This window comes from Heterocephalus glaber, unplaced genomic scaffold, assembly GCF_053883595.1.
Source record: "Heterocephalus glaber isolate CG9 unplaced genomic scaffold, H.glaber_assembly_v1.0 deba00001600, whole genome shotgun sequence".
Classification (NCBI taxonomy): domain Eukaryota; kingdom Metazoa; phylum Chordata; class Mammalia; order Rodentia; family Bathyergidae; genus Heterocephalus; species Heterocephalus glaber.
In genome coordinates, this window is record NW_028258372.1 from 38078373 (window position 1) to 38103721 (window position 25349).

General features: G+C 46.0%; 1 protein-coding gene and 1 long non-coding RNA gene across 47 annotated transcripts in view; one reads left to right on the forward strand and one right to left on the reverse strand.

The window, feature by feature from the left end:
* Window positions 1–16335, reverse strand: part of LOC110345307 (uncharacterized) — a 54779-nt gene extending 38444 nt beyond the window's left edge. For 27 of the 35 annotated variants that reach the window (XR_015444414.1, XR_015444405.1, XR_015444410.1 and 24 more), the window contains exons 1-3: window positions 16148–16334; window positions 15219–15337; window positions 792–1028 (exon numbers count right to left, since the gene is read on the reverse strand). This is a non-coding gene — a long non-coding RNA (uncharacterized LOC110345307). Of the gene's footprint in view, window positions 1–791; window positions 1029–15218; window positions 15338–16147 lie in introns of all 35 variants that reach the window. The other 8 variants (XR_015444415.1, XR_015444407.1, XR_015444390.1 and 5 more) reach the window with 6 other exon arrangements.
* Window positions 1–25349, forward strand: part of Nav1 (neuron navigator 1) — a 280922-nt gene that overhangs the window by 216734 nt on the left and 38839 nt on the right. For 7 of the 12 annotated variants that reach the window (XM_087194151.1, XM_087194150.1, XM_087194148.1 and 4 more), the window contains 10 exons: window positions 14165–14303; window positions 14709–15006; window positions 16170–16863; window positions 17693–18136; window positions 18696–18737; window positions 19427–19575; window positions 21325–21495; window positions 22548–22600; window positions 23338–23361; window positions 23445–23546. In XM_087194151.1, coding sequence (XP_087050277.1) covers window positions 14165–14303; window positions 14709–15006; window positions 16170–16863; window positions 17693–18136; window positions 18696–18737; window positions 19427–19575; window positions 21325–21495; window positions 22548–22600; window positions 23338–23361; window positions 23445–23546 — 2116 coding nt within the window. The remainder of the gene's footprint in view (window positions 1–14164; window positions 14304–14708; window positions 15007–16169; window positions 16864–17692; window positions 18137–18695; window positions 18738–19426; window positions 19576–21324; window positions 21496–22547; window positions 22601–23337; window positions 23362–23444; window positions 23547–25349) is intronic. The other 5 variants (XM_021242306.2, XM_087194153.1, XM_087194154.1 and 2 more) reach the window with 5 other exon arrangements.

A 25349-nucleotide genomic window follows, 5' to 3' on the forward strand; every position in this document is an offset into this window, starting at 1 on the left:
TTTTGCAACACATGAAAATTATATGGGAAGGAGGAGAAGGAGACATAAAAAGAATTAAGATATATTATGTACATGGACCAACTCCCTGTGATGAATGTAATCATTATATACTGCAAACATGTACTAAGGGCAAAAAAAGAAAATTATATAACATTCAAATTTCAATGTCCATAAATAAAGTTGCTTTGGATCTTAGCCACATTCATTTGTTTATGTATTATCGAAGGCTGCTTTCATGTTACATTGGCAGAGCTGAATAGTGGACAGTGTCCCATGCCCTGCAAAGCCTAAAATATTTACTCTCTGATCCTACATCCCAAAATAATATTGCCAGTCTCTGCCCCAGGTCCTTAATCTGAACCTGTCTTGCTTTTCAGAGTTTTGTCAGTTGCTTCCATTTCCTTATTGATTTAGAAGAGATGTAAAAGCATAACATTGCATTATTTCCTTTCAGTTACCCAGGGATTTTGGAATTGAGCAGTAGACTCCTAAAGAAGTATCCCAGGAAGAATGTGAGTGAGATGATGTAGAGGAAGCAGGAAATATCTCAAGAAATTTTAGGTCAAATACAAGGTTTATTCCTTTCCAAGAATCTATAAAAAGGGGCATCTGTATTGGCATTAGAAAGAGAAGGTTCCACACAAACCACAAAGTTTTCCTGAAGATGTTTCCTTGACCAAGAATCAAAATCATTTTCCTTGAAGTTTCTAAGCTTTCTAAGCATTTTGGTTCAGAGGTGTTCAATTACCTGTTTGCATTTGGGGGAGCAGACGCCAAGAGAGTATGCTCACCTGGCCCTAGTCCATAATAAAGAGGAGTGGGGATGGGCTCACATTCACTACTCCAGAGCCGGCTCCACGGGGCTGCCTGCCTCTTGTCCTTGAAGGCGAACTTGATGGCATCCCTGAGAACTTTTCCCATTTCCCGAAGAGGTTCCCAGGTTTCTTTTAGTCTTGAAGGATTTCCATTTCCTGGCATGGAAACATCTGAACAAGAAGAGAAGTCGCCATATTTTTTCATCCCTACCCCTGTGATCGAAGCAGAGGAGGGGAAAGGCATGGGGCAGGCAAAAATGGAAATCTCTGAAACTAGAGAAAACTCCAAACAAATTGTGGCCAGCAGAGTCAGCATTCCTCACCCACAGTTGGTCCTAATTAAGGAGACTCCCGTTAAACAGCTCAACTTTCTGCTCTTTATTCTTTGCTCTGGCTCTGCCAGCTGACATGGCAAAGCTTTAACCCACATCTCGGAAACAGTCTCTCATGTCTGTCCTCCGCTTGTATTCTCACTTCTCTGTCTCTCTCCCACTACCCTGCAATTACCCTTTCCCACATTAAGATCCCAATAAAATATATTGATACCTCTAATCCAATTACATCCATCTCATTCCACAAAGTGCTATCCAAGCTGCTTGCAGGGCTGAATAATTGTGTATCATGTCATTAGGGGAACATACATAGAACCTGATTTCATCATAGAAAGATGGAATTTCTCTGGGATTATTTTGCTGCCAAGTCAAAGCAGCAATGATAATTCCTTCCACCACTTTGCTTGATTCTTTGGCATCTCAGTCCATAGCTTCTACTGGGCCTGGTGGATGGATTTTTTTTCTTTCTTTTTTTTTTTTGGTGGCTCTAGGGATTGAACCTGGGGCCTTCACACTGAGCTACACCCCTAGGGTCTTACAAGTCACCAAATTGCCCAAGCTGGACTCCCATTTGTGATTCTCCCGCCTCAGCCTCCTACAGTGCTGGGATTATGAGCATGCGCCACCATGCCTGCCTGGAATTGGGTGTTTTATTTCAGCTGTAGTGACCTATGGTATCATGATTTAAACAAACAAACAATAATAACAACAACAAAAACCTGGTGTTAGTAAATCTTTGGATTGAAAACAGTTCTGAGTCAGGGAGGCAGTCAATGTTTAGTACAGCTCAATGGGAATATAAATGTATATATAAATAAATTAATTTTCATTGATAATGGTTGTGATAGTCTGCTCAGGCTGCTGTAACAAAAATACCATACTATTGGTACAGGTGGATTAAATAACAGAAATGTATTTTCTCACAGTTCTGGAGGCTGAAAGTCCAAGATCAGGGTCCCATCAGGCTTGGGTTCTGATGATAACTCTAGATGATACCTCTCTACCTGGTTGTAGACAGCCACCTTCTCCCCATGTTCTCAAGTGGACTTTCCTCTGCTGAATACATAATGGTATTTCTTCCTCTTCTAAGGATATCAATCATATCAGAGTAGAGCCACACCCTTCTGACCTCACTTAACTTTAATCATCTCCCTCAAGGCTTTATGCCCAAGTAGCAAATAGAATAGTCAAAGTTGTGAGTTAGGGTTCCGACATACAAATTTTGGAGGACCATAATTCCATCAACAAGAATGATCTAAGTTTGGGCCTGACAGGATAGCTCAGTGGTAGAGTATGTGCTTACCAGGATGAAGACTTGAGTTCAGTCTCTAGGGCGTAAGCGCGCACACACACGCACGCGTGCGCACACACACACACACACACACCCCTAAGTTTTAAAACTCTGAGGGCAAAACTTAAATGCAAGAATCAAGAAGCCAGTGCTTGAAGCAGGGTGTTACCAGTCAAGATGATAATTTTAAAGAAATTTTTCTGGATCACAGATAGATTTCAGAATTTGAAAGTGTGGTCAGATACCTGAAAATGGAACACATTTTGTATGTAACTATAAGGGGATCCGTTGGTGCAGGCCATTAAGTACCTACCCCGTGCTAGTAGACTGATTCTCTCTAAAAACATTCCTTTGCCACTGGTGATGGCATAGGTCCAGAAACATGGTTTTGTTTTGACTGTGTGGTGTTCTACCTAGAACTAGGTTTTTCTCTCACCACTAAAAACTCTTGGGCCTCACAGGAGAGTGAGCTAAACTGGGCATGCTCACAGTGCTTGGAACTTCAGCAAGGAAGAGTTGAAAGGAACTGAAATTGGGACTAAGGAGACAGAAGTTTTCTCACTTTTTTGTTCTGTCAAGCGTCATCAGAAATAACAGTAGAAGTGCTCTATGTGTATATTTTGGTGGCTTTTTATATTCTTGGTGGTGTACTGGCTCTGTGTTTATTTACACTAACTCCTTTCTAAATGTCGCAGGGAACTTTGGTAGTCACTGGATAAATTATAGCTGAGTGGCTGAAAAGAAAAAAGGCAACAGTGGAAATACATGATTTCAAAATTGGGCAGAATGACCAAGGTAAAGCAGGGCATTGGGTCATACTTTTCTTGACTTTCCCTTCCGCTGGGCTTCTTCTTCTGGAAATATTTCCGAAATTGGTAGAATTAATTTTTTTTTTCAGTACTAAGGATTGAGCCCAGAGCCTTTGCACTGAGTTGCATACCCAGCCCTTTTTATTTTGAGTCAGATTCTTACTAAATTGCTAACCTGCCCAGGCTGGGCTTGAATTTCCTGCTTCTGTCTCCCATAGTGCTGGGATTACAGACTTGCACTACTATACCCCTCCCCTAGCCCCATTTGCCCCCTTTTTTGAGGCAGGGTCTCACTAAGTTGCTAAATTGCCCAGGGTGGGCTCAGATTTACAGTCTTCCTGCCTCAGCCTTCCAGAGTGCTGGAATTACAGACAGGAACCACCATGCCCCGCTGAACTTAATCTTTATAATCTTCCCAGTTGGAGCCAAATAAGAATTCATCCATGGATGTTGCAATTACCCTAAAATGGTAGGCTCCAAAATTGTGGTGACTTGTTTTCTGTGATTTTTCAGTAACATGTAGCGCCATGTAACCAAGCTGTAGGATTTAATCTGAACTTGGGATCTTTAGCTCATTGTCCATTCATAAAATTAGTTCACCACTTGAGTGTTGAAAAAATTAATGATAGTTTTGTGATTCAAACTGGAAGTGAATTTAACAAGTTACTGGAACCATTTATTTTCTCAAAGGACAAGAATAGTGTGAGTTATTGCCAATGTATCAAGAAGCCCAATAAATTTTCCTAATCGTACACATCTTCCAGTTTCATTCATACAAGACTCTGGTGGTTACCTTGTTCTTCTTGGTGATCTTTACCCTTAAGACTTGGCAAACTCTCAGCTCAAAAAAATTTACATTGGCGTCTTCTCTGCTCCACCCTCTCTCCCTCTAAATATCTCACTCTGTGCAATTCATCCTTTCCTCCCATTGCCTGGCTTTGTTGGCCAGCTCAGCCTAGCTCCCTGTGATCCCTGCCAAGCCACAGACACGTAACGCAGCAGACATCCTATTCCCCCTTGCACTTGGAGTTCTCTGGGGCCATGTGGGGGTGGGAGCGAGAGAGGTTACCGACTTTGAACTGTGGCAGTTTCTCTGGATGATCATGATGCATTTAGAAACTGAGCATAACAAAGTTGCCCAATTTTACTCTCGTTCTTCTATTATCTTTTTAAAATCACTCATTGTTTTTAATTTCTTGAATGCTCTCTGAGAACTGTGGCTAATAATTCAGTGTGAGCACAGAGCAATTCTGCCACATTTGGTGCCTGGAAGAGAAGGAATAGATGAACCTCAGCTACAGACGGTAGTTTTTTGGGGTCATGGACCAAGTGTAACTAGCATAGCAGCTAATGAACTCCAGCTCTTCAGACTGACATCTTATTGACCAAAACTTTCCTGTTCAGGACAGTGCTTTCCAATAGAAATGTAATGCAAGCCACATATGTAACTTGAAGCGTTTCAATGAAAACATTTAAAAAAGTAAGGCAGGTGAAATTACTTACGTCTTGTTTAAACCAATAGATCTGAAATATTACTTTTATATGTAATGAATATAAAATTTTTTTTTCAATACTGGGGATTGAACCTAGAGCCTTCACATTGCCTATATCCCAGGCTCTGTTTTATTACTTTTTTAAATTTTGAGACAAGGTCTCTCTAAATTTCCAGGGTGGGCTCAAACTCATCATCTTGCCTCAGCCTCCCAGAGTGTTAGGATTACAGGCATGTGCCACCATGCTGAATATAGAAATTATTAATAAAATGTCTTACTTTCTGTTCTTCATGTTACGCCTTTGAAATCTTACTGTAGTCTTAATTAGAATTAGCCACATTTCCAGTACTCAGGAGCCATATACTGTATTGCTAGTGGCTGCCATATTAGCACAGATGTAGATCACTTCCTTGTTCAAAAAAGAAAAGGGGGTCAGTCCACTTGCTGCAGGGACCAGAGATGGAGCATCTCTGACTAATTCTATTATTAGGGACCCACATATCGATGACTGTTGAGTGACCCTTGGGGAAATAGAGACTATTAATCATCCAAGTGGCTCAGCTCCAGGAATGGGCTTGAAAAAAGGACAGAAGACAAAAGAAGAGGGAGGCATCTTGGAAATCTGGGATTGAGGAGAGTCCCGAACATGTTCCTTTGTTCCTTAGAGGGGCCAAACTTGACTCAGCCTGGGATAGGTTTTCATTTCGGTCTCAGGTTTCAGAACTTAGTCTCTTCCTATTAAGAGTTTAGAGGCAGGCCGCGGAACCACTGAGCTAAATCCCCGGTCAAGTTTAATGAGAAAGAGTTTAGAATCTCCTGCCACACTTTTGTAACAAACAAGTGCTAAATCATAGTTGAAATATGAAAATAAACATATTTGACGTTGAACTATTTTTATACCTACAAGACTGGTAAGTTCATATGGACCGATTCCATCCATCACATATGGCAAGAATATTCAAGTAGTGAGCAAGGAAAGCCATAGCTTAACTCTACTTTGGTATGATCCCAAGAAAGTTATAGAGATTTTCAAGATCACAGCAAGTATCAGGGGGTCAGGAGATTTAGCTCAATGGTTTCGATGCCTACTGCATAAGTGCAAGGACTGGAGTTCGATCCCCGGTACCAAAAAAAAAAAAAAAAAACAACCAGAGCAAGTATCAGGGACATATTCTGGCCTATATAAGTGGATTCAGTGAGCGAGGTGGGTTTTAGCCAGTAACGTTGGCGTCCTCAAAAGAACAGATTAATTTTCAGTCTCTGTATGTATTTAATTCTAACTCAGGCTGATCCCTGAGTTAGTTTTATCAGAATCTTTGCCCTGTCCTCTTAATGTACCAAAAATAATTTCAGTTGCGGAGACAGATGTCACGAGACTCCCTTACTTGCAGAATCATCCAATGACAACCTTATCTAAAACATGTACATTATGAAAATGTTTCTTGTATTTTGATCCATAGACATTCTGGCCTCCCGGGACCTTGACCCAGGTTTATCCCATTTGGTTGCCTTCTACTCATCTGGGCTTTTGGGTGGTCTCAGCCACCAAGTCTGATCCACACTGTGTCATTGTTGCCTATTTACCTGCCTGACCCAGCAAGCAAGACAGTGTCAGGAGTTGTGGCTATTGGTGATCTTTTACCCCTCTGCCCCGCCTGATGTTTGTATATTTGATAGAATACAGTACACACTGTATTGATGCAGTGATGGAGACTGAGAAGCCTTACAACTCTAACTCTGGGTTCTTTTCATGGTTGGTCTGGGATTTACTTCCCTAAAGTTGGGTACATTGGGCATTCCAACTGTCTTGGAATGTGTTTCCAGTTTAGATAATAAGGATAGTTCTTCTCTTTCATAGATGGGAAGTAGGAAGTCCTAGGTATCTCTTAGAGATATAATATTAGGCTTCCAATTCCAGAAACTGTACCTAGAAGTGAGGATAATTCCAAGAGAAAACAAAGCAGCTTTTATCACCAGCCTGTTGTACTGCAGATACTTCTCCACTCTCAGGAGAAAGTGAGCTTCCGTACATACACTCCTTATCCATTAAGTAGTAAACAGTTTGAGAAACTTGGTTCCTAATTCACCAGGCGGACATATTCAAGACAAAAGGAGAACCCACTCAGTGTTCAAGTCTGACTTTTGGGAACCCTACTAGGACAGAGAAGCAGTAAGGATTCTTTCCTGTGTAGTCACAATCTAGTCCGCCCTTCCGGTTAGTGCACACCCTTGGCCCTCTGGCTGGCTGCAGGCTCCCTCGGCCATTCCAGTCCCATGAAATAGCTGGGCCCAGAATGTGGGGAGCAGACAGTGTGAGAAGAGTCTGGGAGGGGTGGCCAATCTCAGCCAAGACCTATATTAGCATTGGTGCTTTTCCCAGAGGGGAGGAGTGTTCCCTGCCCTGTGCGTTGCCACGTGTCTGCAGGGACACAAGCAGAGCAGTGTTCAGTGGAGCTGCCTCCTCACAGTCCCTCTTGTCATCCCACAGAGGAGATGGGGTGCAACAGAGCGTCCTTAGACTATGCTGTCAGTGCTAGGAAGTAGGCAGGAAAACAAGAAGGGTATCAGTCTCCATTCTACAGCCCCAGATGAAGGACTTTATTTATTCTAAGAAGAAGATGGTAAGTGTCATAATACTTGGTCATTCTTACCCTGACAACAGGAATAAGCTAGATAAGAAACAAACATGGTGACTTGAAATATATCTATATATATTTGTGCGAATACATATTTATGCAAACATATATCCAAAGTATTCTACTTGAAGTAAATTCCAGAAGGAGATGAGTCGATCCTAGGAGAAAAGGAATGATGCTTGGGTGTTTTTATCCTAAGGTGGCGGCAGGAGGAGGACCAAACTCATCCTAGATGAGGATAAGGAGAAAATAGCTGAACTTCATAGAAACTTTGGAAGGCTACCTGTGGGCTGGCCACAGTCTCTGAGCAAGTGCATGCCCTTCCACCCCTAACTCTTCTCCATGAGGCCTTCCCTAAGTATGCTGTGAGCAGAAGAATGAGGGCAGAGCAGAAAGCCGAGAAAGACACTCACCCTCCTGTCCATTCAACATGCACAGGCCCTTCACTGAGTACCCAGCTCAGCCCAGGACAATGAAACTGAGAGCAGAGCAGCACCAGGAAAGACCTCTCCAAAGCACAAAAGCGCTTCCCTGAGTCTATAGGAGTGGCGGCCAACAGCCAAGAGAACTCCACAGCAGGATGTAGAGCTGATGGCTGGGCTGTGTGGCTTACGGACAGACAGGTCTCTGAGTCTAGCTCTGCTCAGAGCCCCAGTCCTGCTGAAAGGACAATCCTGATCCTGCCCTCAGGACATTTGAAACCAGTGGAAAACTGGGTTTCACCAAAACTACAGACAGCCTATACCCAGCTCTACTATAGTTTAGACTGACTGGGCTCTCAATGCTAGCAGCCTAAGAAAGGAAACAGGGTATCCTTTTCTAGAAATATGTAATACCATATAACAAAAAGTTACAATAGGACTTAGGGGAAAATACAGAGGCACTTGATGTTAGAAGTAGCAGATAAGGCTACTTTTTTATAAATGTGTTTAAGGACCTCATAGAAAAGGCAAATTATGGGCCAGGGATTTAGCTCAGTGCCTGCCTTGCAAGTGAAAGGTCCCAAGTTCAATCCCTGGTACCAAAAAAAAGAAAAGAAAAGGCAAATTATGCTTTTGAATAGATAAGGAATTTCAGTAGAGAGAACTGAAAGCTCTAAAAAGAGAATGTTTATAAATCCTACCCCAAAGGAAAGATTATTTAAAAATACATTAGTAGTCATTTTTGGAAAATATATAAATACTAGCCCCAAAGTCATAACCCTTCCCTGAGCCTCTGCATTCCCATTTTGATATGAGCCAGGAATTCCAGTCCACTAGCGAGTGCCCACTGTGCAGGAGATAGCGCATGAGGGGTAGGGAGGTGCTGAGAGTCCTGGCCGTCAGGGAATCAAGTCTGGCGAAATCTGTGAGAACATAACTGTTTCAGGGCACAGCACTCTGACAGGGGCACAGGTAAATCTGTAGAAACCTAAAAGTAAGATTTCTTCCGGCAAAGAAGATCATAGAAAGCCTCGTGGGAGAGTTGATATTTGATTTGGACCTTGAGGAAAGATGAAATGCCTATGTGAGATAGATAGAGCAGCTTATGTCCTTTGCTGTCACATCCTGTGGCAATGTGGGGGCCCCAGAGTCTTCAGTAGCATATAGATCATGCACACAAATGAAGACTTGTATTTCCAGAAGGAAGTGAGGTGGGAGAGCAGGTCACCTAGTAGGAATTCTAGGGCACACAGGAAGCAGGAGTGGGTGGAGATGGAGAAGGGGGATGAGCATTATGTTTATCCACACTCTACGTGGCAAAATCATGTTTCTGGAGTTTGTCGGGGAACTAAATCACTTCCTTCTCTGCATTCCCTTACATATATTGTCTAAACCTCTGTTATGGTATTTATTTCATCTATACATCTTTCTCTACCTCTGAGTTATAAGCTTATTCTTATGTGGACAGCCTCTTAATTTTGGATGTTGGGCTGGGGATTTAGCTCAGTGGTTTCGCCGCCTGCTGCACAAGCGCAAGGACCCGAGTTCGATCCCCAGTACCAAAAAAAAAAAAAAAAATTGAAATTTTGGATGTCATATAGCAACTGGCACTGTGCGTTACAACATGGGAGCTCAATGAATATCTGCCCAATAGACCTTACCCGAAGCAGAACTGATAGGACTTGAAAGCAGGTAGTCTCACTCTGACTTCTGTGCTGTTAATCACTACACTATTTTAATGATGGCTCATGGATATGTTGATTAATGAGTGGTAGAATTTTTAAATTTTATTTATTTTGATTTATTACTTTATTTTTTTATTTTAATTGAGAATCTAGTGAAGCTTTTGCTAAATGCTACACTTTGGGGCAATTAGTTTCCGGCAGTATCCAGGGTGTGACAGAAGGAGAGGGAATCAATAGAGTGGGTCCAGTAAGAAGGCTTTCACTGGACATGGTGACACACGCCTGGAATCCCAGCACTCTGGGAGGCTGAAGCAGGAGGATTGCATATTAGAGGCCAGTCTAGGCAATTTAGCAAGACTTCATCTCAAAAGAAAAAAAAAAGTAGAGGATATAGCTCAGTGTAAAACCCCTGGTTCAATCTGCAGTACTGAAGGAGGAGGAGGAAGAGGAGGAGGAGAAGAAGAAATGGAGGAGGACAATTTTCATCGTAGTTTAAATGAGAAGAAAAGGCTCTGAACCGGAGCAAGGCAGAGGAATGTAAAGGAAGAGATAGATTGGGAGGCGGTGGTCACACAATCAGTGAGAATTCTTTTTTTTTTTTTTTTTGGTACTGGGGATTGAACTCGGGACCTTGCGTTTTCAAGGCAGGTGGAGGAACCACTGAGCTAAATCCCCGGCCTGAGAATTCTTCATGAGGAGAGTGAAGAACAATAAGTTGAGGGCATCCCTAAGTTTTTGATAGAGCAGTGGGAAAGAAGAAAACGGTTGTTTTTTGTGGAAATAGGGCATGAGGAGTGTAAATATTGGAGGGTGGATTCAGGAACGGTAAATGGGAAAATAAGTATCCTGTGGAGAAAATTCTTTAATTTACTCCTGTAACCAGTCCCAGAACTCTAGAAATATTCACTGACATGGGTCTTCATTTTCACTGTCCTGTTTATTTCTGACCTGATCCTCACAGATGCTTAAATTCATTTCCTCTTCTATTCTGAGGGTAGATAAAAATGTTACAGTGTCACTCTTTTTTTTTTTTTGGTTTTTTGAGACAGGGTCTTGCTATGTAGTTCAGACTGGCCTTGAACTCACTATGTAGCCCAGGCTGGCCTCAAACTCACAATCCTTCTGCCTCAGCCTCTCAAGTGCTGGGATCATAGGTGTGTGCTACCATGCCTGGCTGGTGTCATCGTTCTTATAGGAACTTTTGCAGAATGAAAACTTCTACACCATATCTCTTACGTATCAGTTGCCTGTTGGAAGTTGTTTGGATTTATGAAGAGATTAGATTATAAAAAGAATATTAAGGTCTCTGAGTTCTCTGATTTTTTTAAATTTTATTTTTATTAGTACACGATCACTAGATTGATCGGTTGATAGGTAGATAGGACAGGCAGACAGACAGATCTGGGGATGTAGATCAACAGGAAGGCCTTGGGTTTAATGCTCAGTACTAAGGAAAAAGAAAGAGGAGGAAAAAAAAAATTTTTTTTTAATGTGAGAACATTTCCCTGAAGGTAAAGGATCCAGCATGGTACTAACTCAAAGGATATCATTAATGATGTTTCAGAACACTTGAAGATGCTAAAAGTTCCAGAAAGGAGACAGAGAAGCAGATCACATACTAAGCACGAGGAATCAGAATGGCAACAGTAGAAGGTAGACAATGGAGCAGTCCCTTTAAATTCAGAAAGGGGCTGAGATTTGGCTCAGTGGTTTCACCACCTGCTGTGCAAGCGCAAGGACCCGAGTTTGATCCTCAGTACCAAAAATAAATAAATACATAAATACATAAATTCAGAAAGAACATTCTTCTCATCTTAGAAGTCTATGCCTAGCCTAAATCTCAGACGCAAAGGTAAAATAAAGACATTTTATAATATGTAAGATCTTACAAAGTTTACCTACAAAGCATCCTTTTCCAGTAACTTAATGGAAGATACTTCTCTGAAACAAGAGTAAACCAGCCATGAGGAAGGCTGAAGATCCAGGTTAAGTCAGGTAGAGACAACCTCAGGTGGACCAGGAGTGGTCCCACAATGTCAGCTACTCAGCAGCTCCAAGAGCAAACAGCTAGAAGATAGAGATATGAAGTGGATATGTTTCGAGGGAAGAACAAAGGGGTTACCTTGACAGAAAAACCGGAAGTGAAGAAAAAGGGCACCCCCCCCCTCACCTCCATACTTGGAATTGAATCCAGGGCCTTGGTAATAAGCTACAACCCTAGCCATTTTTTATTTTGAGACAGGGTCTTGCTAAATCCCTAGGTTAGTCAGGTGGGTTCAAACTTGAGATGCTCCTGCCTCAGCCTCCCAGAGTGCTGGGATTATAGGTATTTATACTTTTAAGGAATATCTGAATCGTCAATGTTTATCACTTTTTCTTTCTTTTTTTTAAGAAAGGAAATATGCTCCTGCAGTGGGGCCCCTCCAGTAGAGATGCTTAACCTTTAAGTAATGACAGTATAATTTTTCTTTTGTTCAGAACCTGGAAAGAGCTTTTGTTAGGAAATCTTTAAATCCTCTAACCAACTGTCCTTCATAATTTTAGGCTTATAATTCCTCATTGTAGAAAAAGAGCTCTGGAGGAATGTCTTTAGCAAGGAGTGCCTGAACCCTCTCGTAGAAGATAACTACTCCTGCGCTTCAGTATCAGGCCTGCCATAAACGTAGAGCAAAAGAAGGCTTCTTCTGGATTTCTAGCCTGCAGCAGTATTTTTTTTGCAAAAGCCCGTCTATAAAAAGAGAGCTTTCTTCGGTCCAGAACCTTAATTACCAATAATTAATCTCAGATGAAAGACTCGATGTTACAGGCTTCCTGTGCCTTTGACCTAAGAGAACTTGCTGTGAATGGATTGTTTGTTTGCTTGCCAAAGATCTTATCTTGACCGAGAAGAGCTGATAGGATCATAAAATCAGCACTGGTCTCTCCTCAGCATCCTTTCTTTACAGAACGGGAGAGATGATGGTCCAGCACGAAAGGAAGGTTTAATATATGTCATGGTGGGAGGGTGTCATTTAATAATGACTATATTTCATAGTAATAAAATTTCAATAACTCGGTAGTACATCCTAATCCCCATACTTCCTTTGCTCTTTCTCAATATATTTGGATAAATCACTACAGAACAAGCAAGTCAAATGTCCAAACCACCCACTTTCCTATTCCCAGCACATGAATTAGAAGGAGGCCACAGAAATCCGGGCCAGGCACTTAGAGGACTTGTATGTCTAGTTTTTGTTCTGTGATCTGAAACTCAAAATAAACTGAAAAAGAAAAATTTTCCAAATACCAGCTAATTCACGGAGAAAACATCTCCAGCCTCTTTAGTTCTTGCACACATGCAAAGCTGATAAACAAATCTACTCTGAATAGATACAAGGATTTAGAGATTATTTCCTGTGAGTGCACACAGATACTTATATGTAGCAGGCTTACTGATCTCTGGTGTTCAATTTTAGATACTTAAACTGGAGTAAAAGCTGAAGAACTTTTTAGGGAAGGATTTGAAATGCACAGCTTCTGAAGAAAGCTTCTAGGAGACAGAATCTGGGCTTAGAAAATATCATGATGGTGCTGGGTGTGGTGACATAAGCCTGTAGTCCCAGCACTCCAGAGGCTGAGGCAGGAGGATCGCCACAAGTTGGAGGTCAGCCTGGGCTACATAGTGAGTTCAAGGCCAACCTGAACTATGTAATGAGACCCTGTCTCAAAAGTGAGAGAGAGAGAGAGAGAGAGAGAGAGAGAGAGAGGGAGGGAGGGAGGGAGGGAGGGAGGGAGAGAAAATTGTGTGATCAAATAGAAACATGTGAATAGCAAACAAGTACAGAAAAAGAAGAAAGTGGTAGCCCTAGCAGAAGATGCTGTTTGGCTTAGATGTTAGGAATAAACTTCTGACTGTGAAGCTTGTCAACTCCAAAAATTGAACAGCCAAGGGAAGGCAGGAGAGCCCAAACCAGAATGAAGTGGAGGCTATAGTAGATTCACTTCATGCATCAGATAGAGGTGTTTATGGGTACAGATGTTGAACGGCAGTCTCTCTTTGATTCCACAAATCTGAATTCCAAGAAATTGGCAGAGAAACGAAGCCATTCCACAGGAATCTGGCACCTCTCCTGCAGCACCCTGAATTTGGTTCATTTGCCAGAAGAGGAGCATGCCCTGTTTTGAAGCAGCACCGTGTGTCCCGGGTGGGTGAGTCGTGTGAGAAGGGGAGCGATGAGAAAGGATGGGTTTGGAGGCTCCAGAAAAGAGAAACCCCTTCCTGGCCCTTGTTACCAGACAACATTTACAAAGGTGGTGGGGAAGACGCATGAGGACCACATCTAAAAATGAGCAAAACTAGGGCAATTATGAGAGGAGAGGTTGTTTATAGAGAGAGGAAATTGGCTTGTATAATTAGACGGATCCAAAAGTTACCTTGTCTTTATAATACACCTTTCTATTAAGGAAACATAACATCCTCTCTTGCCAGATAAAGACAGAGTCTCTTCGTTTTAGAAATGAGCATCACCAAATTACAAGGAGGCCCAAGCCACCCTTCGAATTACTGGTAAATCCAGGACTGATCCCCAGGCTTTCTCCTTTCAGAAGAATGGTATCCAGCCATTCTTCCATCGGTATGAGAAACTTACTTCTCGCCTTGGCTTCTGTTTTAACTGTGGACTTCATCTCTCCTTTCCTGCAGCTGGGATGAAAGCAGTTCTATCAGCAGCGGGCTCAGTGATGCCTCGGACAACCTCAGCTCGGAAGAGTTCAATGCCAGCTCCTCACTCAACTCCCTCCCGACTACACCCACTGCTTCTCGCAGGAACTCTACAATAGTGGTGCGTGACTTTGCAAACACGGCCCCCCAGCTCAAGATGAACCACAGGCCGAACCAGGCAGTGCACCCGCTGGTTCCCATCAGCCTTTGGCCAGGTTCTTTCAGAGCTAAAAGAAAAAAGCTAAGGCATCCAAGCAGTCACACAAGACAGCAGATGTTGTCACAGTGTCTGTATTTTTTACTCACACCCATCTGGGGTGATACATGTAAGATCTGCTCCAGTTGGAGAAGAAGCAGCCCAAATGATGCCGGCTCCCTGGAACCCAAGGGTTACAGGTAGACACCCTGGTTGGACTTCACACTCTGGGATGAGCAAGGCCACCTTCTAATGAAAATAAATCCCATCACCTGTCCATGCTGCCTTCCCCACATCGTGTCTCACTCTGCCTTTTTCTCTTCTCTTTAGCTACGCACAGACTCAGAGAAGCGCTCCCTGGCAGAAAGTGGGCTGAGCTGGTTTAGTGAATCAGAGGAGAAGGCCCCCAAAAAACTGGAGTACGACAGTGGTAGCCTGAAGATGGAGCCTGGGACTTCAAAGTGGCGGAGGGAGCGGCCAGAGAGCTGTGATGACTCATCCAAGGTTGGGGAACTGAAAAAGCCCATCAGCCTGGGGCACCCTGGTTCCCTGAAGAAGGGCAAGACCCCCCCGGTGGCTGTCACTTCCCCTATCACTCACACAGCCCAGAGCGCCCTCAAAGTCGCAGGTGAGTCTGGACCAAAGGCAGGGGCAAAAGCCTGGTTGTTCATCTTGAAAGACCACTTTTTTTTTTTTTTTGGTACCGAGGATCGAACTCGGGTCCTTGCACTTCCGCAGCAGGCGGAGAAACCGCTGAGCTAAATCCCCAGCCCATGGTTCATCTTAATGGTCATTTACCCACAAGAGGATAGCAGAGATGTGCATAATGCTTTGACATACATTCTCTTCTCTGGTCCTCGAGGCATCTTCTGAGTTAGGAAGAGTGGCTATCACCATCTCCATTCCACAAATGTGGGAGCAGACCCAAAGTGGTAAGTGGCAGGTCTAAAATCACACCACTGATAAGAGGTAGAGGAGGGAGAGAATATGTTATGGTCAGAGACAAGTTTGACCTCACCACAAACACTTCCCATTAGTTTCTTTCTTCTCCCAAAATGTTTAGTCTGTGTCCTTATTTTCACAAGACACTTGCCTGCCATCCTAGGTGAGGGCCTAGGAAAATAATAAATCAAGTGGTGACAGCAAGATTGTAGTCCTCCCAAAGTTGGCCCCTTGGTCACTTTAGCCTTAATCAACATTTTCCTCTCATCTCTTATTACCAATAGACATTGCCTCACTGTATTTGATCCCTTCCCCTCCTTTCTTTTCTTGCCTGGACCAGTTATTTGATGCATCTCCTTCTTGATCATCTTTGTGGTTGCTTCTGCCATCTTAACCAAAATAAGCCATCCTATGATGGGAGCAGAAAGTAGCAAAAACACAAAACAAGAAAAAACCTACCTCCCTACCTCTCCCACCCAGAAGCCCTCTGGCAAGAAACTTCATCAGCTTATTCAGTACCTGGTTACCATATTTAGGCCTCTCAAATTCTATAATACATTGACAATGTTCCCTTCTTCCACAGAGAGAAAGAAAAAGATTTTTTAAGATACTGATCAAGCCTGTAATCCCAGCACTCCGGGAGGCTGAGGCAGGAGGATGTCAAATTTAAACCCAGCCTGGAAACTTAATGAGACCATGCCCCAAAATCTAAAAATTACATACAAAGGGCTGGAGATGTATCTCAGTACAAAGACCCTGAATTCAATCCCCAGTACCACCAAAAAAATAAAAATAAAAAAATACTTGTCAGTGCCAGCTGTTCTTACCTCATTTTCTGCCCTCTCAAAGGTAAACCTGAAGGCAAAGCAACAGACAAGGGCAAGCTTGCGGTGAAGAATACGGGGCTACAGCGCTCCTCTTCCGATGCTGGCCGGGATCGTCTGAGTGATGCTAAAAAGCCCCCCTCGGGCATTGCTCGCCCCTCCACTTCGGGATCCTTTGGCTACAAGAAGCCTCCTCCTGCCACAGGCACAGCCACCGTCATGCAGACTGGTGGCTCAGCCACTCTCAGCAAGATCCAGAAGTCCTCAGGCATCCCTGTAAAGCCCGTAAATGGACGCAAGACTAGCTTAGATGTGTCCAACAGTGCAGAACCTGGATTCCTGGCTCCTGGAGCCCGGTCCAACATCCAGTACCGCAGCCTGCCCCGGCCAGCCAAGTCCAGTTCTATGAGTGTGACTGGTGGGCGGGGTGGACCTCGCCCTGTGAGCAGCAGCATTGACCCCAGTCTCCTCAGCACCAAGCAAGCAAGCCTTACACCCTCCAGACTGAAGGAGCCTTCCAAGGTTGCCAGTGGGCGGACCACACCGGCCCCTGTCAATCAGACAGACAGGGAAAAGGAAAAGGCCAAAGCCAAGGCAGTGGCCTTGGACTCAGACAACATCTCCTTGAAGAGCATTGGGTCCCCGGAAAGTACTCCCAAGAACCAAGCAAGCCACCCCCCAGCCACCAAGCTAGCAGAGCTGCCGCCAACCCCTCTCAGGTACCCAGAACGAGCACTTTCCTCCCTGTCTGCCTGCTCTGCCATTATTTTGCCTATCCTTACCCTCCTTAGACTAAGTGTAGCATGTCCTATCTACTTCCTCTCAGGCCTTTGCATGATCTTTTGCCTCACCTTCTTGATAGGCCAAGTATCTTTCAAAACTGTATTCAAGTCAGGAGCAGTGGTACACACCTGTAATCCCACTACTCGGGAGGCTGAGGCAGGAGGTTCAAAAGTTCAAGGCCATGCTTGGCAACCTAACAATACACTGCCTCAAAATAAAAAAAGCGCCAATTAGGTAGGATGTAGCTTGGTGGTACAGTGCCTGCCTAGCAAGAGTGAGGCTTTGGGTTCAATCCCTAGCACTAGGATGGAAAAGGAAAAGAAATAGAAAACTACATTCCAAACTTGATTTACTTCTGCTATTCCCTGATCCGCACTTAACCTGTCTCTAATTCTTGTATAAGTGATTTTATTGTGTTTCTTTACACACAAATACCCTTTTGTAGATAAATTGACTTGTGATTCCCACATGAGTATACCATCTCCTTTTAAGACTGAAGGTGTTGGGGCCGGGGATTTAGCTCAGTGGTTCTGCCACGTGCCTTGCAGGCGCAAGGTCCTGAGTTCAATCCCTAGTACCAAAAAAAAAAAAAAAGACTGAAGGTGTCCTAAGTTTAGGTGCCTGATTTCCTTCCGTTGATTTCTCAGCACCATTAGGCTGAGCCCCTACTTACTTTACTTTCCAGAAAGGAAACTAGAGGAAGACTGCCTCTTGCTCTGTAATTCTGTTTTCCTAAATATTTTACTTTATCTTCACTTCTCTCAGGGCTACAGCTAAGAGCTTTGTCAAGCCGCCCTCACTAGCCAATCTAGACAAGGTCAACTCCAACAGCCTGGATCTACCATCGTCCAGTGACACCCACACTGCAAAGGTCCCAGATCTGCATGCCACAAGCTCAGCAACTGGGGGCCCTCTCCCTACTTGCTTCACCCCCAGTCCGGCACCCATCCTCAATATTAACTCAGCCAGCTTCTCCCAGGGCCTGGAGCTAATGAGCGGTTTCAGTGTCCCAAAGGAAACCCGAATGTACCCCAAACTCTCAGGCCTGCACAGGAGCATGGAGTCCCTACAGATGACAATTAGCCTGCCCAGTACCTTTCCCAGCACTTCTCCCATCCCTACCCCACCTGCTGCTCCTGCTGTGCCCCCAGAGGAAGAAACAGAAGAGCTGAGCTGGAGCGGAAGCCCCAGGGCTGGACAGTTGGACAGGTAGGTGGATGGAGACAGGGCTGGGCCTGAGCCAGTGCTCCTGCCTTGACCTCATTTGGCCATTAGCAATACCAGCCTATGTGTGATTGCCACTTGTGACTTGAAGAATTTTTTCACATTTTAAGTAATTTCGTTTGCTTCACAACAATTCCATGATATAGATTGTTTTTTTATTCCCTTGATGTAAATGAGGAAAACTGTGCACAAAAAGTTAACTTATCCAAGATCTCATAATTAGTTTACCTGTCATCCAAAGCTCTTTTGCTTTCTAATCCAAAATCATTTGTTATATCACATCCTGCTTCTCACCCATCATAGTATCATCTTTGAATAGCCAACTATACCTTAATTCCCAATCAGAGAAAACATTTAACATTTCAGACGAAGTTCCCAAGTTGTAAGCAAGAACTTGGCTGTGACTGGCTTCTTATTTTGTGCGTGGAGATAAAGGGTCTCATGGTTTGCTGTCCCATGTCACAGTGTGCATCCCTCAGGCCTGTGGTACCAAGCTTTTGTTTCTAAGCTGGACTTACAAGCTTCTCTTTATTCATCTCCACAGTAATCAGCGGGATCGGAACACCCTTCCCAAGAAGGGGCTCAGGTAACCCTTAAATGTGCTTTTTCTTTCCTGTACTGGGGCTTCTGGTCCATATGAAAAATCCTTACTTGATTTGTCCCAGGCCCCACACATGAACTCAGTATGAGCACCATATAGTCATTTGCATATGGTTGTGTACAAATGCCACCAGTGCCCTGCCCAAGCCTGCCATCATGTGATCCAGCTCTTACAGCGAGTCTTTGGTGTGACAGGGGACAAATGAGTTTGTGTGTGAGAATCATGCACTGGCCTGTACTGGCCTGGGCTGTCCCAATCCAGGCTGAACTTCTCTCTGGAATCTCTTCCCGCACAGTGTGCCTCTGACACTCCTCGGCAGAACAAGGGGCAGGCACACCTGGTCTTCCACTGTTAGGGCGACTCTGAGTCGTTCAGTTGGGAGGGGACCTCTGTGACCTGAAAGCCCACACCTGGAACCATAGTGCTCTACCTGAGCAGCAGGGAAAAAGTTTTGATGCCTCCTCCATCATTTCCACCCCCGACTGGGAGCTCTCTTGAGAGTGCCTGCTAGTCCTTTAGCACCATCCCAAGAGACTTCGGAGGAGGCAGCCCTGACTGCTCCCCCTTTTCCGTGCCCCAATTCATCCTGAGCCCAGCCTAGCTGGGATATCCCCATGTCAAGCCTCATGCGGCCCTCTGTAGTGGCCCAGGCTGAGTCCTGCTGCCTCCTACAGGTACCAGCTTCAGTCCCAGGAGGAGACCAAGGAGAGACGGCACTCCCACACCATCGGCGGGCTGCCCGAATCCGACGACCAGGCAGAGCTGCCTTCCCCCCCTGCCCTCTCCGTGTCCCTGAGTGCAAAGGGCCAGCTTACCAACATAGGTCAGTGTTTCTGGTTGCTCGCTGTGGCATGGGACGAAGCAGGGATCTCCCTGCAGGGCGAAGCACGGCAGCTGCCCATGGGGTTCCATCTCATATTTGACTTGTGCTATCTGGTTGCTTCTTAGTGGCTCAGTTTATCCACCCAAAACAAGATTAAAGGCAAGGTGTTCCAAGATCCTAAATTGAAAAGTTGCCCCTGGGTACAAGTCCCTAGACTATCAGAGAGTCTGAAAGATGCCCTGGAAAAGCCATGAAGCTCGGAGACCAAACCAGTGCCTGGGCTGCCTGGCGGGTGAGAGGGCAGCACTAGCATGTGGGGCTGTTGGGGACGAAGCAGGGAAGGGTTACTGACTGAGCAGAATGGGAACCGCCTCCAAACCCAGAAAAGTCCAGTTCTCAACTGCTCTGGCTGGGCCAGGCCCACCCTAGCCCTGAAGGCAGAGCTGACTAAAACCTGGCCTGGCTACACCCTTTCTAAACCCTCAGAGAAGAGAAAGCTGGGATAGAAGGAAGTGGTTCAGTGACCCAGAGATGGAGAGGAGACAAAACCTCAGGGTTGGGCCTGGCCCTGGTACAGAAGCACACACTCTGGCTCTGGGAAGTGCTGCGCCAGGTGTGGCCTCATGGGAACCCCTTTGGGGCAGCATCCGCCTGTTGTTTGCTTCCTGCTTCTAAACCCATCTCTTTCAGCTGAGTGAAAGAAAGCAGTTAATCTAAAACAAGGACTTGTGACGCACCTATACAGTGACTGTGGGGAATCAGGAAAGATGGGAGTCAGGATCAGTTTTTCCTAGGGGGGTCATCTGGCCTGGGAAGGGCTATTTAATGGAGGATCGGGCTGGCTTCTTTTCCATCTCCACTGAGGACCAAACGAGAGGAAAGGCATTTGTGCTGCAGAACAAGGGACTGAGCTAACCAGTAATCACCTTGCAGACTCAAAGGGGCCACAGGAGAGGTGTGAGACCTTCTGCACAGGTCTTTGTGGACAGAGGAGACATCCACCTGCCCATGTGGAGGCAAAAGCGTAGACTAGGGAGCTCCATGAGGGGGTGAATCCTAAAAGGCTATAATCCCAGCAAGGGAGAAAGGGGGAAGTTCTGCAGTCAGCAGGACTCAGCAGATCCCACAGCCTTACCTGACGAGTCTGCCCACTCTCTCTGTCTGACCTTCAAGCCAGGGGAATGCTGGGCAGAGAGGGCACTCTAGAGCTGGCCTAAAGTGGCTTAGATTGGTACCACTTTGGGGGAGACTGTCACTCCCTCGCATGATGCGGAGCCAGTTGGGTCCCACAGCCTGGCCCCCTTCTCTAGTTGGTTCCTTGTCATCATCTGGATCTGATCTTGGGGTGAGCGCTCAGCCCTCCTGGTTTGCCAGCTGTGTCCTAGAGAACCACCACATCCATTTTCATCAGCACATCCCAGCGATGTGAAGGTTTCGGGAGCGCTGCCAGGCCCTCAGCCTAACCTTCAAAAGCACCACCTTCGAAGCAGGCAGGGCCAAAGGAAGGTTCTCATTCCAGACAGCAGGGTCCTTTGCCATTAGGGCTCGGCCTCCCCAGGAAGGACCCCACTCCTAACCACCAGCTGCTTGCACACTCCCACTCCCCCACCTGCCCCTTCCTCTCCTGCCCTCTCCCGTTGCCTCTCATGCTCCTGGTGCTCCGTCCCCCAAGGGACCAGAGAGCTGATAACCCTGCCTCTTCTCCTGCCTCCCCCTCCCTCTCCTGTCCCCTTCCCTCTGTCCTTCCAGTGAGTCCCACTGCGGCCACCACGCCAAGAATCACTCGCTCCAACAGCATCCCCACCCACGAGGCGGCCTTCGAGCTGTACAGCGGCTCCCAAATGGGGAGCACCCTGTCCCTGGCCGAGAGACCCAAGGGAATGATTCGGTCAGGATCCTTCCGAGACCCCACGGACGATGGTGAGACTTCATGCCAGCGCGGTTCACGCTCATTCCAGCTCTGCTGGGTCCCCTCACCCACCACCACCTCCACTGCCACCACTGCCGCCACCACACACACATATATGATTCACAGGACATTGACTTGGGCCATTTCCGTTCTTTCTTCCCATACCTTTGAAGGGTCTGGGGGCCCAGAAACCTTGGGTGGCGCCATCTAGCACTGGGGCTTTGGGATGAAGCACCTCATGGGGCTGGGGGAGGGAACTCCAGAGTGGAAATGGTGCCCTGAGGGTGCTCTGAAAACCAGTTTCTGTCCTCCTCCTTCTAACAGTAGTCTTTCTTCCCCACAGTCTCTCAGTTTTAGAAAAAACATAGGGACATGATGGTAGCTCTTAAATCCTCACAAGCATTAGGCATCTCATTCCTCTTTCTAGAATGTTCCAAAGATTAGCTTCAGGGAGGGCCATCTGAGTGTCAGTGGTGGTGACTGGGTGGGAGAGCGGGCCTTGTGGGTTGTGAGGCCTGCCTTTGTTAGGGGGCATTCCTGGCAGGTGTATTTTAGTTCTTGCAGTAGGTTCTGTGGAGTAATTAGAATGAGTATTCCCCACTCACATACTTTTTTCATCTGAGTGACCCCCAGGCAAGTCCCCCAAAAGGAGGCACAGACAGATTTGCAATATTTGTTTGGAGTACCTCTGACAAGAAACTCCCCACTCCTGCAGCTTAAAGTACTTTCCTGACTGGGAAGATGAGATGCTGACTGCCCATAAAAACCTCGCTCCCTCTTGCAGAAGCCCTGTGCCCCTTGGAGCAGGCTGAGCAGAGGCCACCATGCCCAGGCTGCCAGAGAAAGTAGATGAGAGGGAGGCCATCTCTCCTCAGCACCGTGGCTCCTCGGAATCCTGCCTGCTTTGGGCTGCTGGGATCCAGCTGGGTTCCCTGTTCTGCTTTTTTCTGTCTGCTCCAGATGCCCTTCAGAATCAGAATCCAAACTCCTGCTTTAGGGCTCCTTCAGGAACCCCTTGTCCCTGAAGCCCCTCCTAACCGTTCCTGTTCTCTTTCCCTTTCAGTTCATGGCTCCGTGCTGTCCCTGGCCTCCAGTGCCTCCTCCACGTACTCCTCAGTAAGAGCATTGCCTTCCCTCCCCCTCCTCTTCTGTCCCCCACCATCCCTGCCCCTGGAGCCTCCTTTGGTTGGGTAACTGGCTAGGCCTGGGCTTCCGCTCTCTGTGTTACCCCCGTGGATCTGTGGTGGGAAGAAGATGCCTAGAGCTTGCAGCACTCATTTGGGTGCCTCTGGTCCTGAGGGGTCTTTCTGCCCTCACTGCCAACTTCCCCTCCTTTGAAAAATGAGAATCCCCTTGTTATAGAGCCCTCTCTGTACCATGGTAAGTGGGAAGCATTTATAGCAAGTTTCTACGACTCTAAATCTTTACTTCTTCAGGGTGCTAGCAGTAAGGGTTGCTTTTCAGACCAACCAAAGTTTTATTTCCTAGCCTTCTCTACAATGACAAAGTTGGCTGGTGATAAGCACTAGAGAAATTGTTTTTTAAAATTTATTTTTTATTTTGAGACAGAATCTTGCTAATTTGCTAAGTTGCCCAGGCTGGGCTTGAACTTGTGATTCTCCTGCCTTCGCCTCCCTAAGTGCTGGGATTACAGGCACGCACCACACATCTTTTATTAAAACCCTAATGTAGGTCTGAGCTGAGGCCTGTAAGGAGCGGGGCCAGGAACTGAGCTTTACCTTCTCTGCACGTTGACTCACGCTTCTTCAAGTCTGCCCTGCCACTGGGGCCTGGCTTCTTTCCTTCCATAGTAACACCTCCTTTCTCTCTCTCTCTTGTGCTCCCTTCTTCAGGCTGAGGAGAGGATGCAATCTGAGGTAGGGTCCAAAGCCTTTGTCTCTGCTTGTTAACACCACGGCACCCTGTCTTCCAGCTCTTCTACTTCTTCAGCTGTTGGTAGTTTGTCTTTCTCTTCCTTCCACAGCAAATCCGGAAGCTTCGTAGGGAACTGGAATCGTCCCAGGAAAAAGTGGCCACGCTGACATCTCAGCTTTCTGCCAATGTGAGTACCTGAAGCGGGAAAAGACCAGGGCACTTACTGTGACCATAATTAGATAAATTCAGCCAAGGGAGGAAGATTATGCCCTGGCCTCAGATGCCAAAGGAGTGGGTCTTTACAACTCTCCCATGACAGAGGATTTGTGGATTGTCCTTCACTTTCTGAGCCTCCGTTTTCACAATGGACCATTTTGCCCCTACCCAGTGGACAGGGCTGGTGGCTGTGGTCTTTGACCTTCCTAGAGAGAGAAGAGGTTTACCAGGGGCTCTGCAGGGAGGCCGAAACAACCTTGCCATCTACTGGACAAAAATAACTGTGGATTTAATTATATAGTCCTCAGGATCCTTTCTCATTGTCCCAGGGTGGGTTTGTGTCTTTGTTCACGCCACATGACTGGGCAGGCACAGAAGTAGTCATTAGTGGCCTGGTGTCCACTTCGAAGCCTCACTGCCATTCTAGCCAAATCTTTCCTTCACAGCTGCCTGCCTGATGCTCTGAGCTTTTGGTTGGGAGCCAGTGTTTTTTGTTTCCACCCGCAGCCTGCCTTCAGTTCATCCATTCAGAAGGAATCTTTCTTTAGGCCTTAGTTTTTCTACCCTGGGAGATGGGAAGAAAGGAAGCCACCTCATCTAACCAGGTTGTGGTAGTTTCTCCCCTGTGACCGAGTTGCACACAGAACATAAGAGCCATTTTCCCCCAAAGCTGTAAACAACAGCTGAGCCGGATCTGCAGGAGCTTTCCAAGTGTTTGCACAAAAGTAACCATGTCTGCAATTTCCGCAGTAGTTTCTGGTTTTTTCTCTTCCCTTCCTCTCTGGGGAAGCCAGCTGTCAGGCTTGGGGGTCTATTCCTTGGAATCAGGTAGAATCGCCACCAAGATTGTGCATGTTTCCAATATATTTCAGCAGCAGCTCCCTCAGCACATTGGTTATTATCTTTTCTTTTTCCCCAACCTTCAGTTCATAAGCTGTATACTTACTGCTTCGTTTAAAGCTCATGCTAAACGCTTCTCCCCACTCTTGGGGACCCATACAAATTGCAACCTGAACAGACCCATCTTTTCTCTCCCTTGTGCCATATCCACCAAGGCCAGTGGCCTGGGTCACGTCCTACACACCCCCAGGAAATTCATGTCTGGGAGATGCTGGGGGAGAGGCGCCAGGGAGGCAGAGAGCATTATTATGTCTGATTCGTTTACACTGCAATCTGTCAGCCATCGTGCTGTCAAGACTGGGCTAGGGCCAAGAAAATGACTTTAGAGAGTGATTTTTCTTAGAACAGGAAGTTCCATTCTACTAAAAGAGAACAAACTAAACACCCAGACATGGTTCCTTCTCAGTCTAGAAGCAGATTTTAGCTGAGGGTCAGAGCCCTGCCCTCAAGCAAGAGATGTGATGCCAGGACCCTGGGAAGGTCCCGAGCTCTTTTCAGGTTCCCCTGGTGCTGAACCAGACTTGTTACATGGTACTTCCAGGCTACTGAAGCTGAGGACACAGCCTGCACCAGGAAGACGCCGGCTGCTCCCCTTTCCCAAGCCAGCCTCTCTGTACAGCGTGACTCCTTCACCTTGAAGCTCTACAGGCACCCTGGGACTATGGGAAGAATCAGAGTAGGGGAAGGGAATGTAGGAGAAGAGGAGTAGGAAAGCCTAGGCACCCAGATGAGAGAGGCTAGCACAGAAAAGCACACAGGAGCCCAGGGGTTCTTGGGGCTCGTGAGTAGAATCCCCAAAACTACAAGCTGCCTGCCTACAGCCACACTAGGATGTAGAGACGACCTGATATTAGGAAGACAGAAGGTGAAAGAA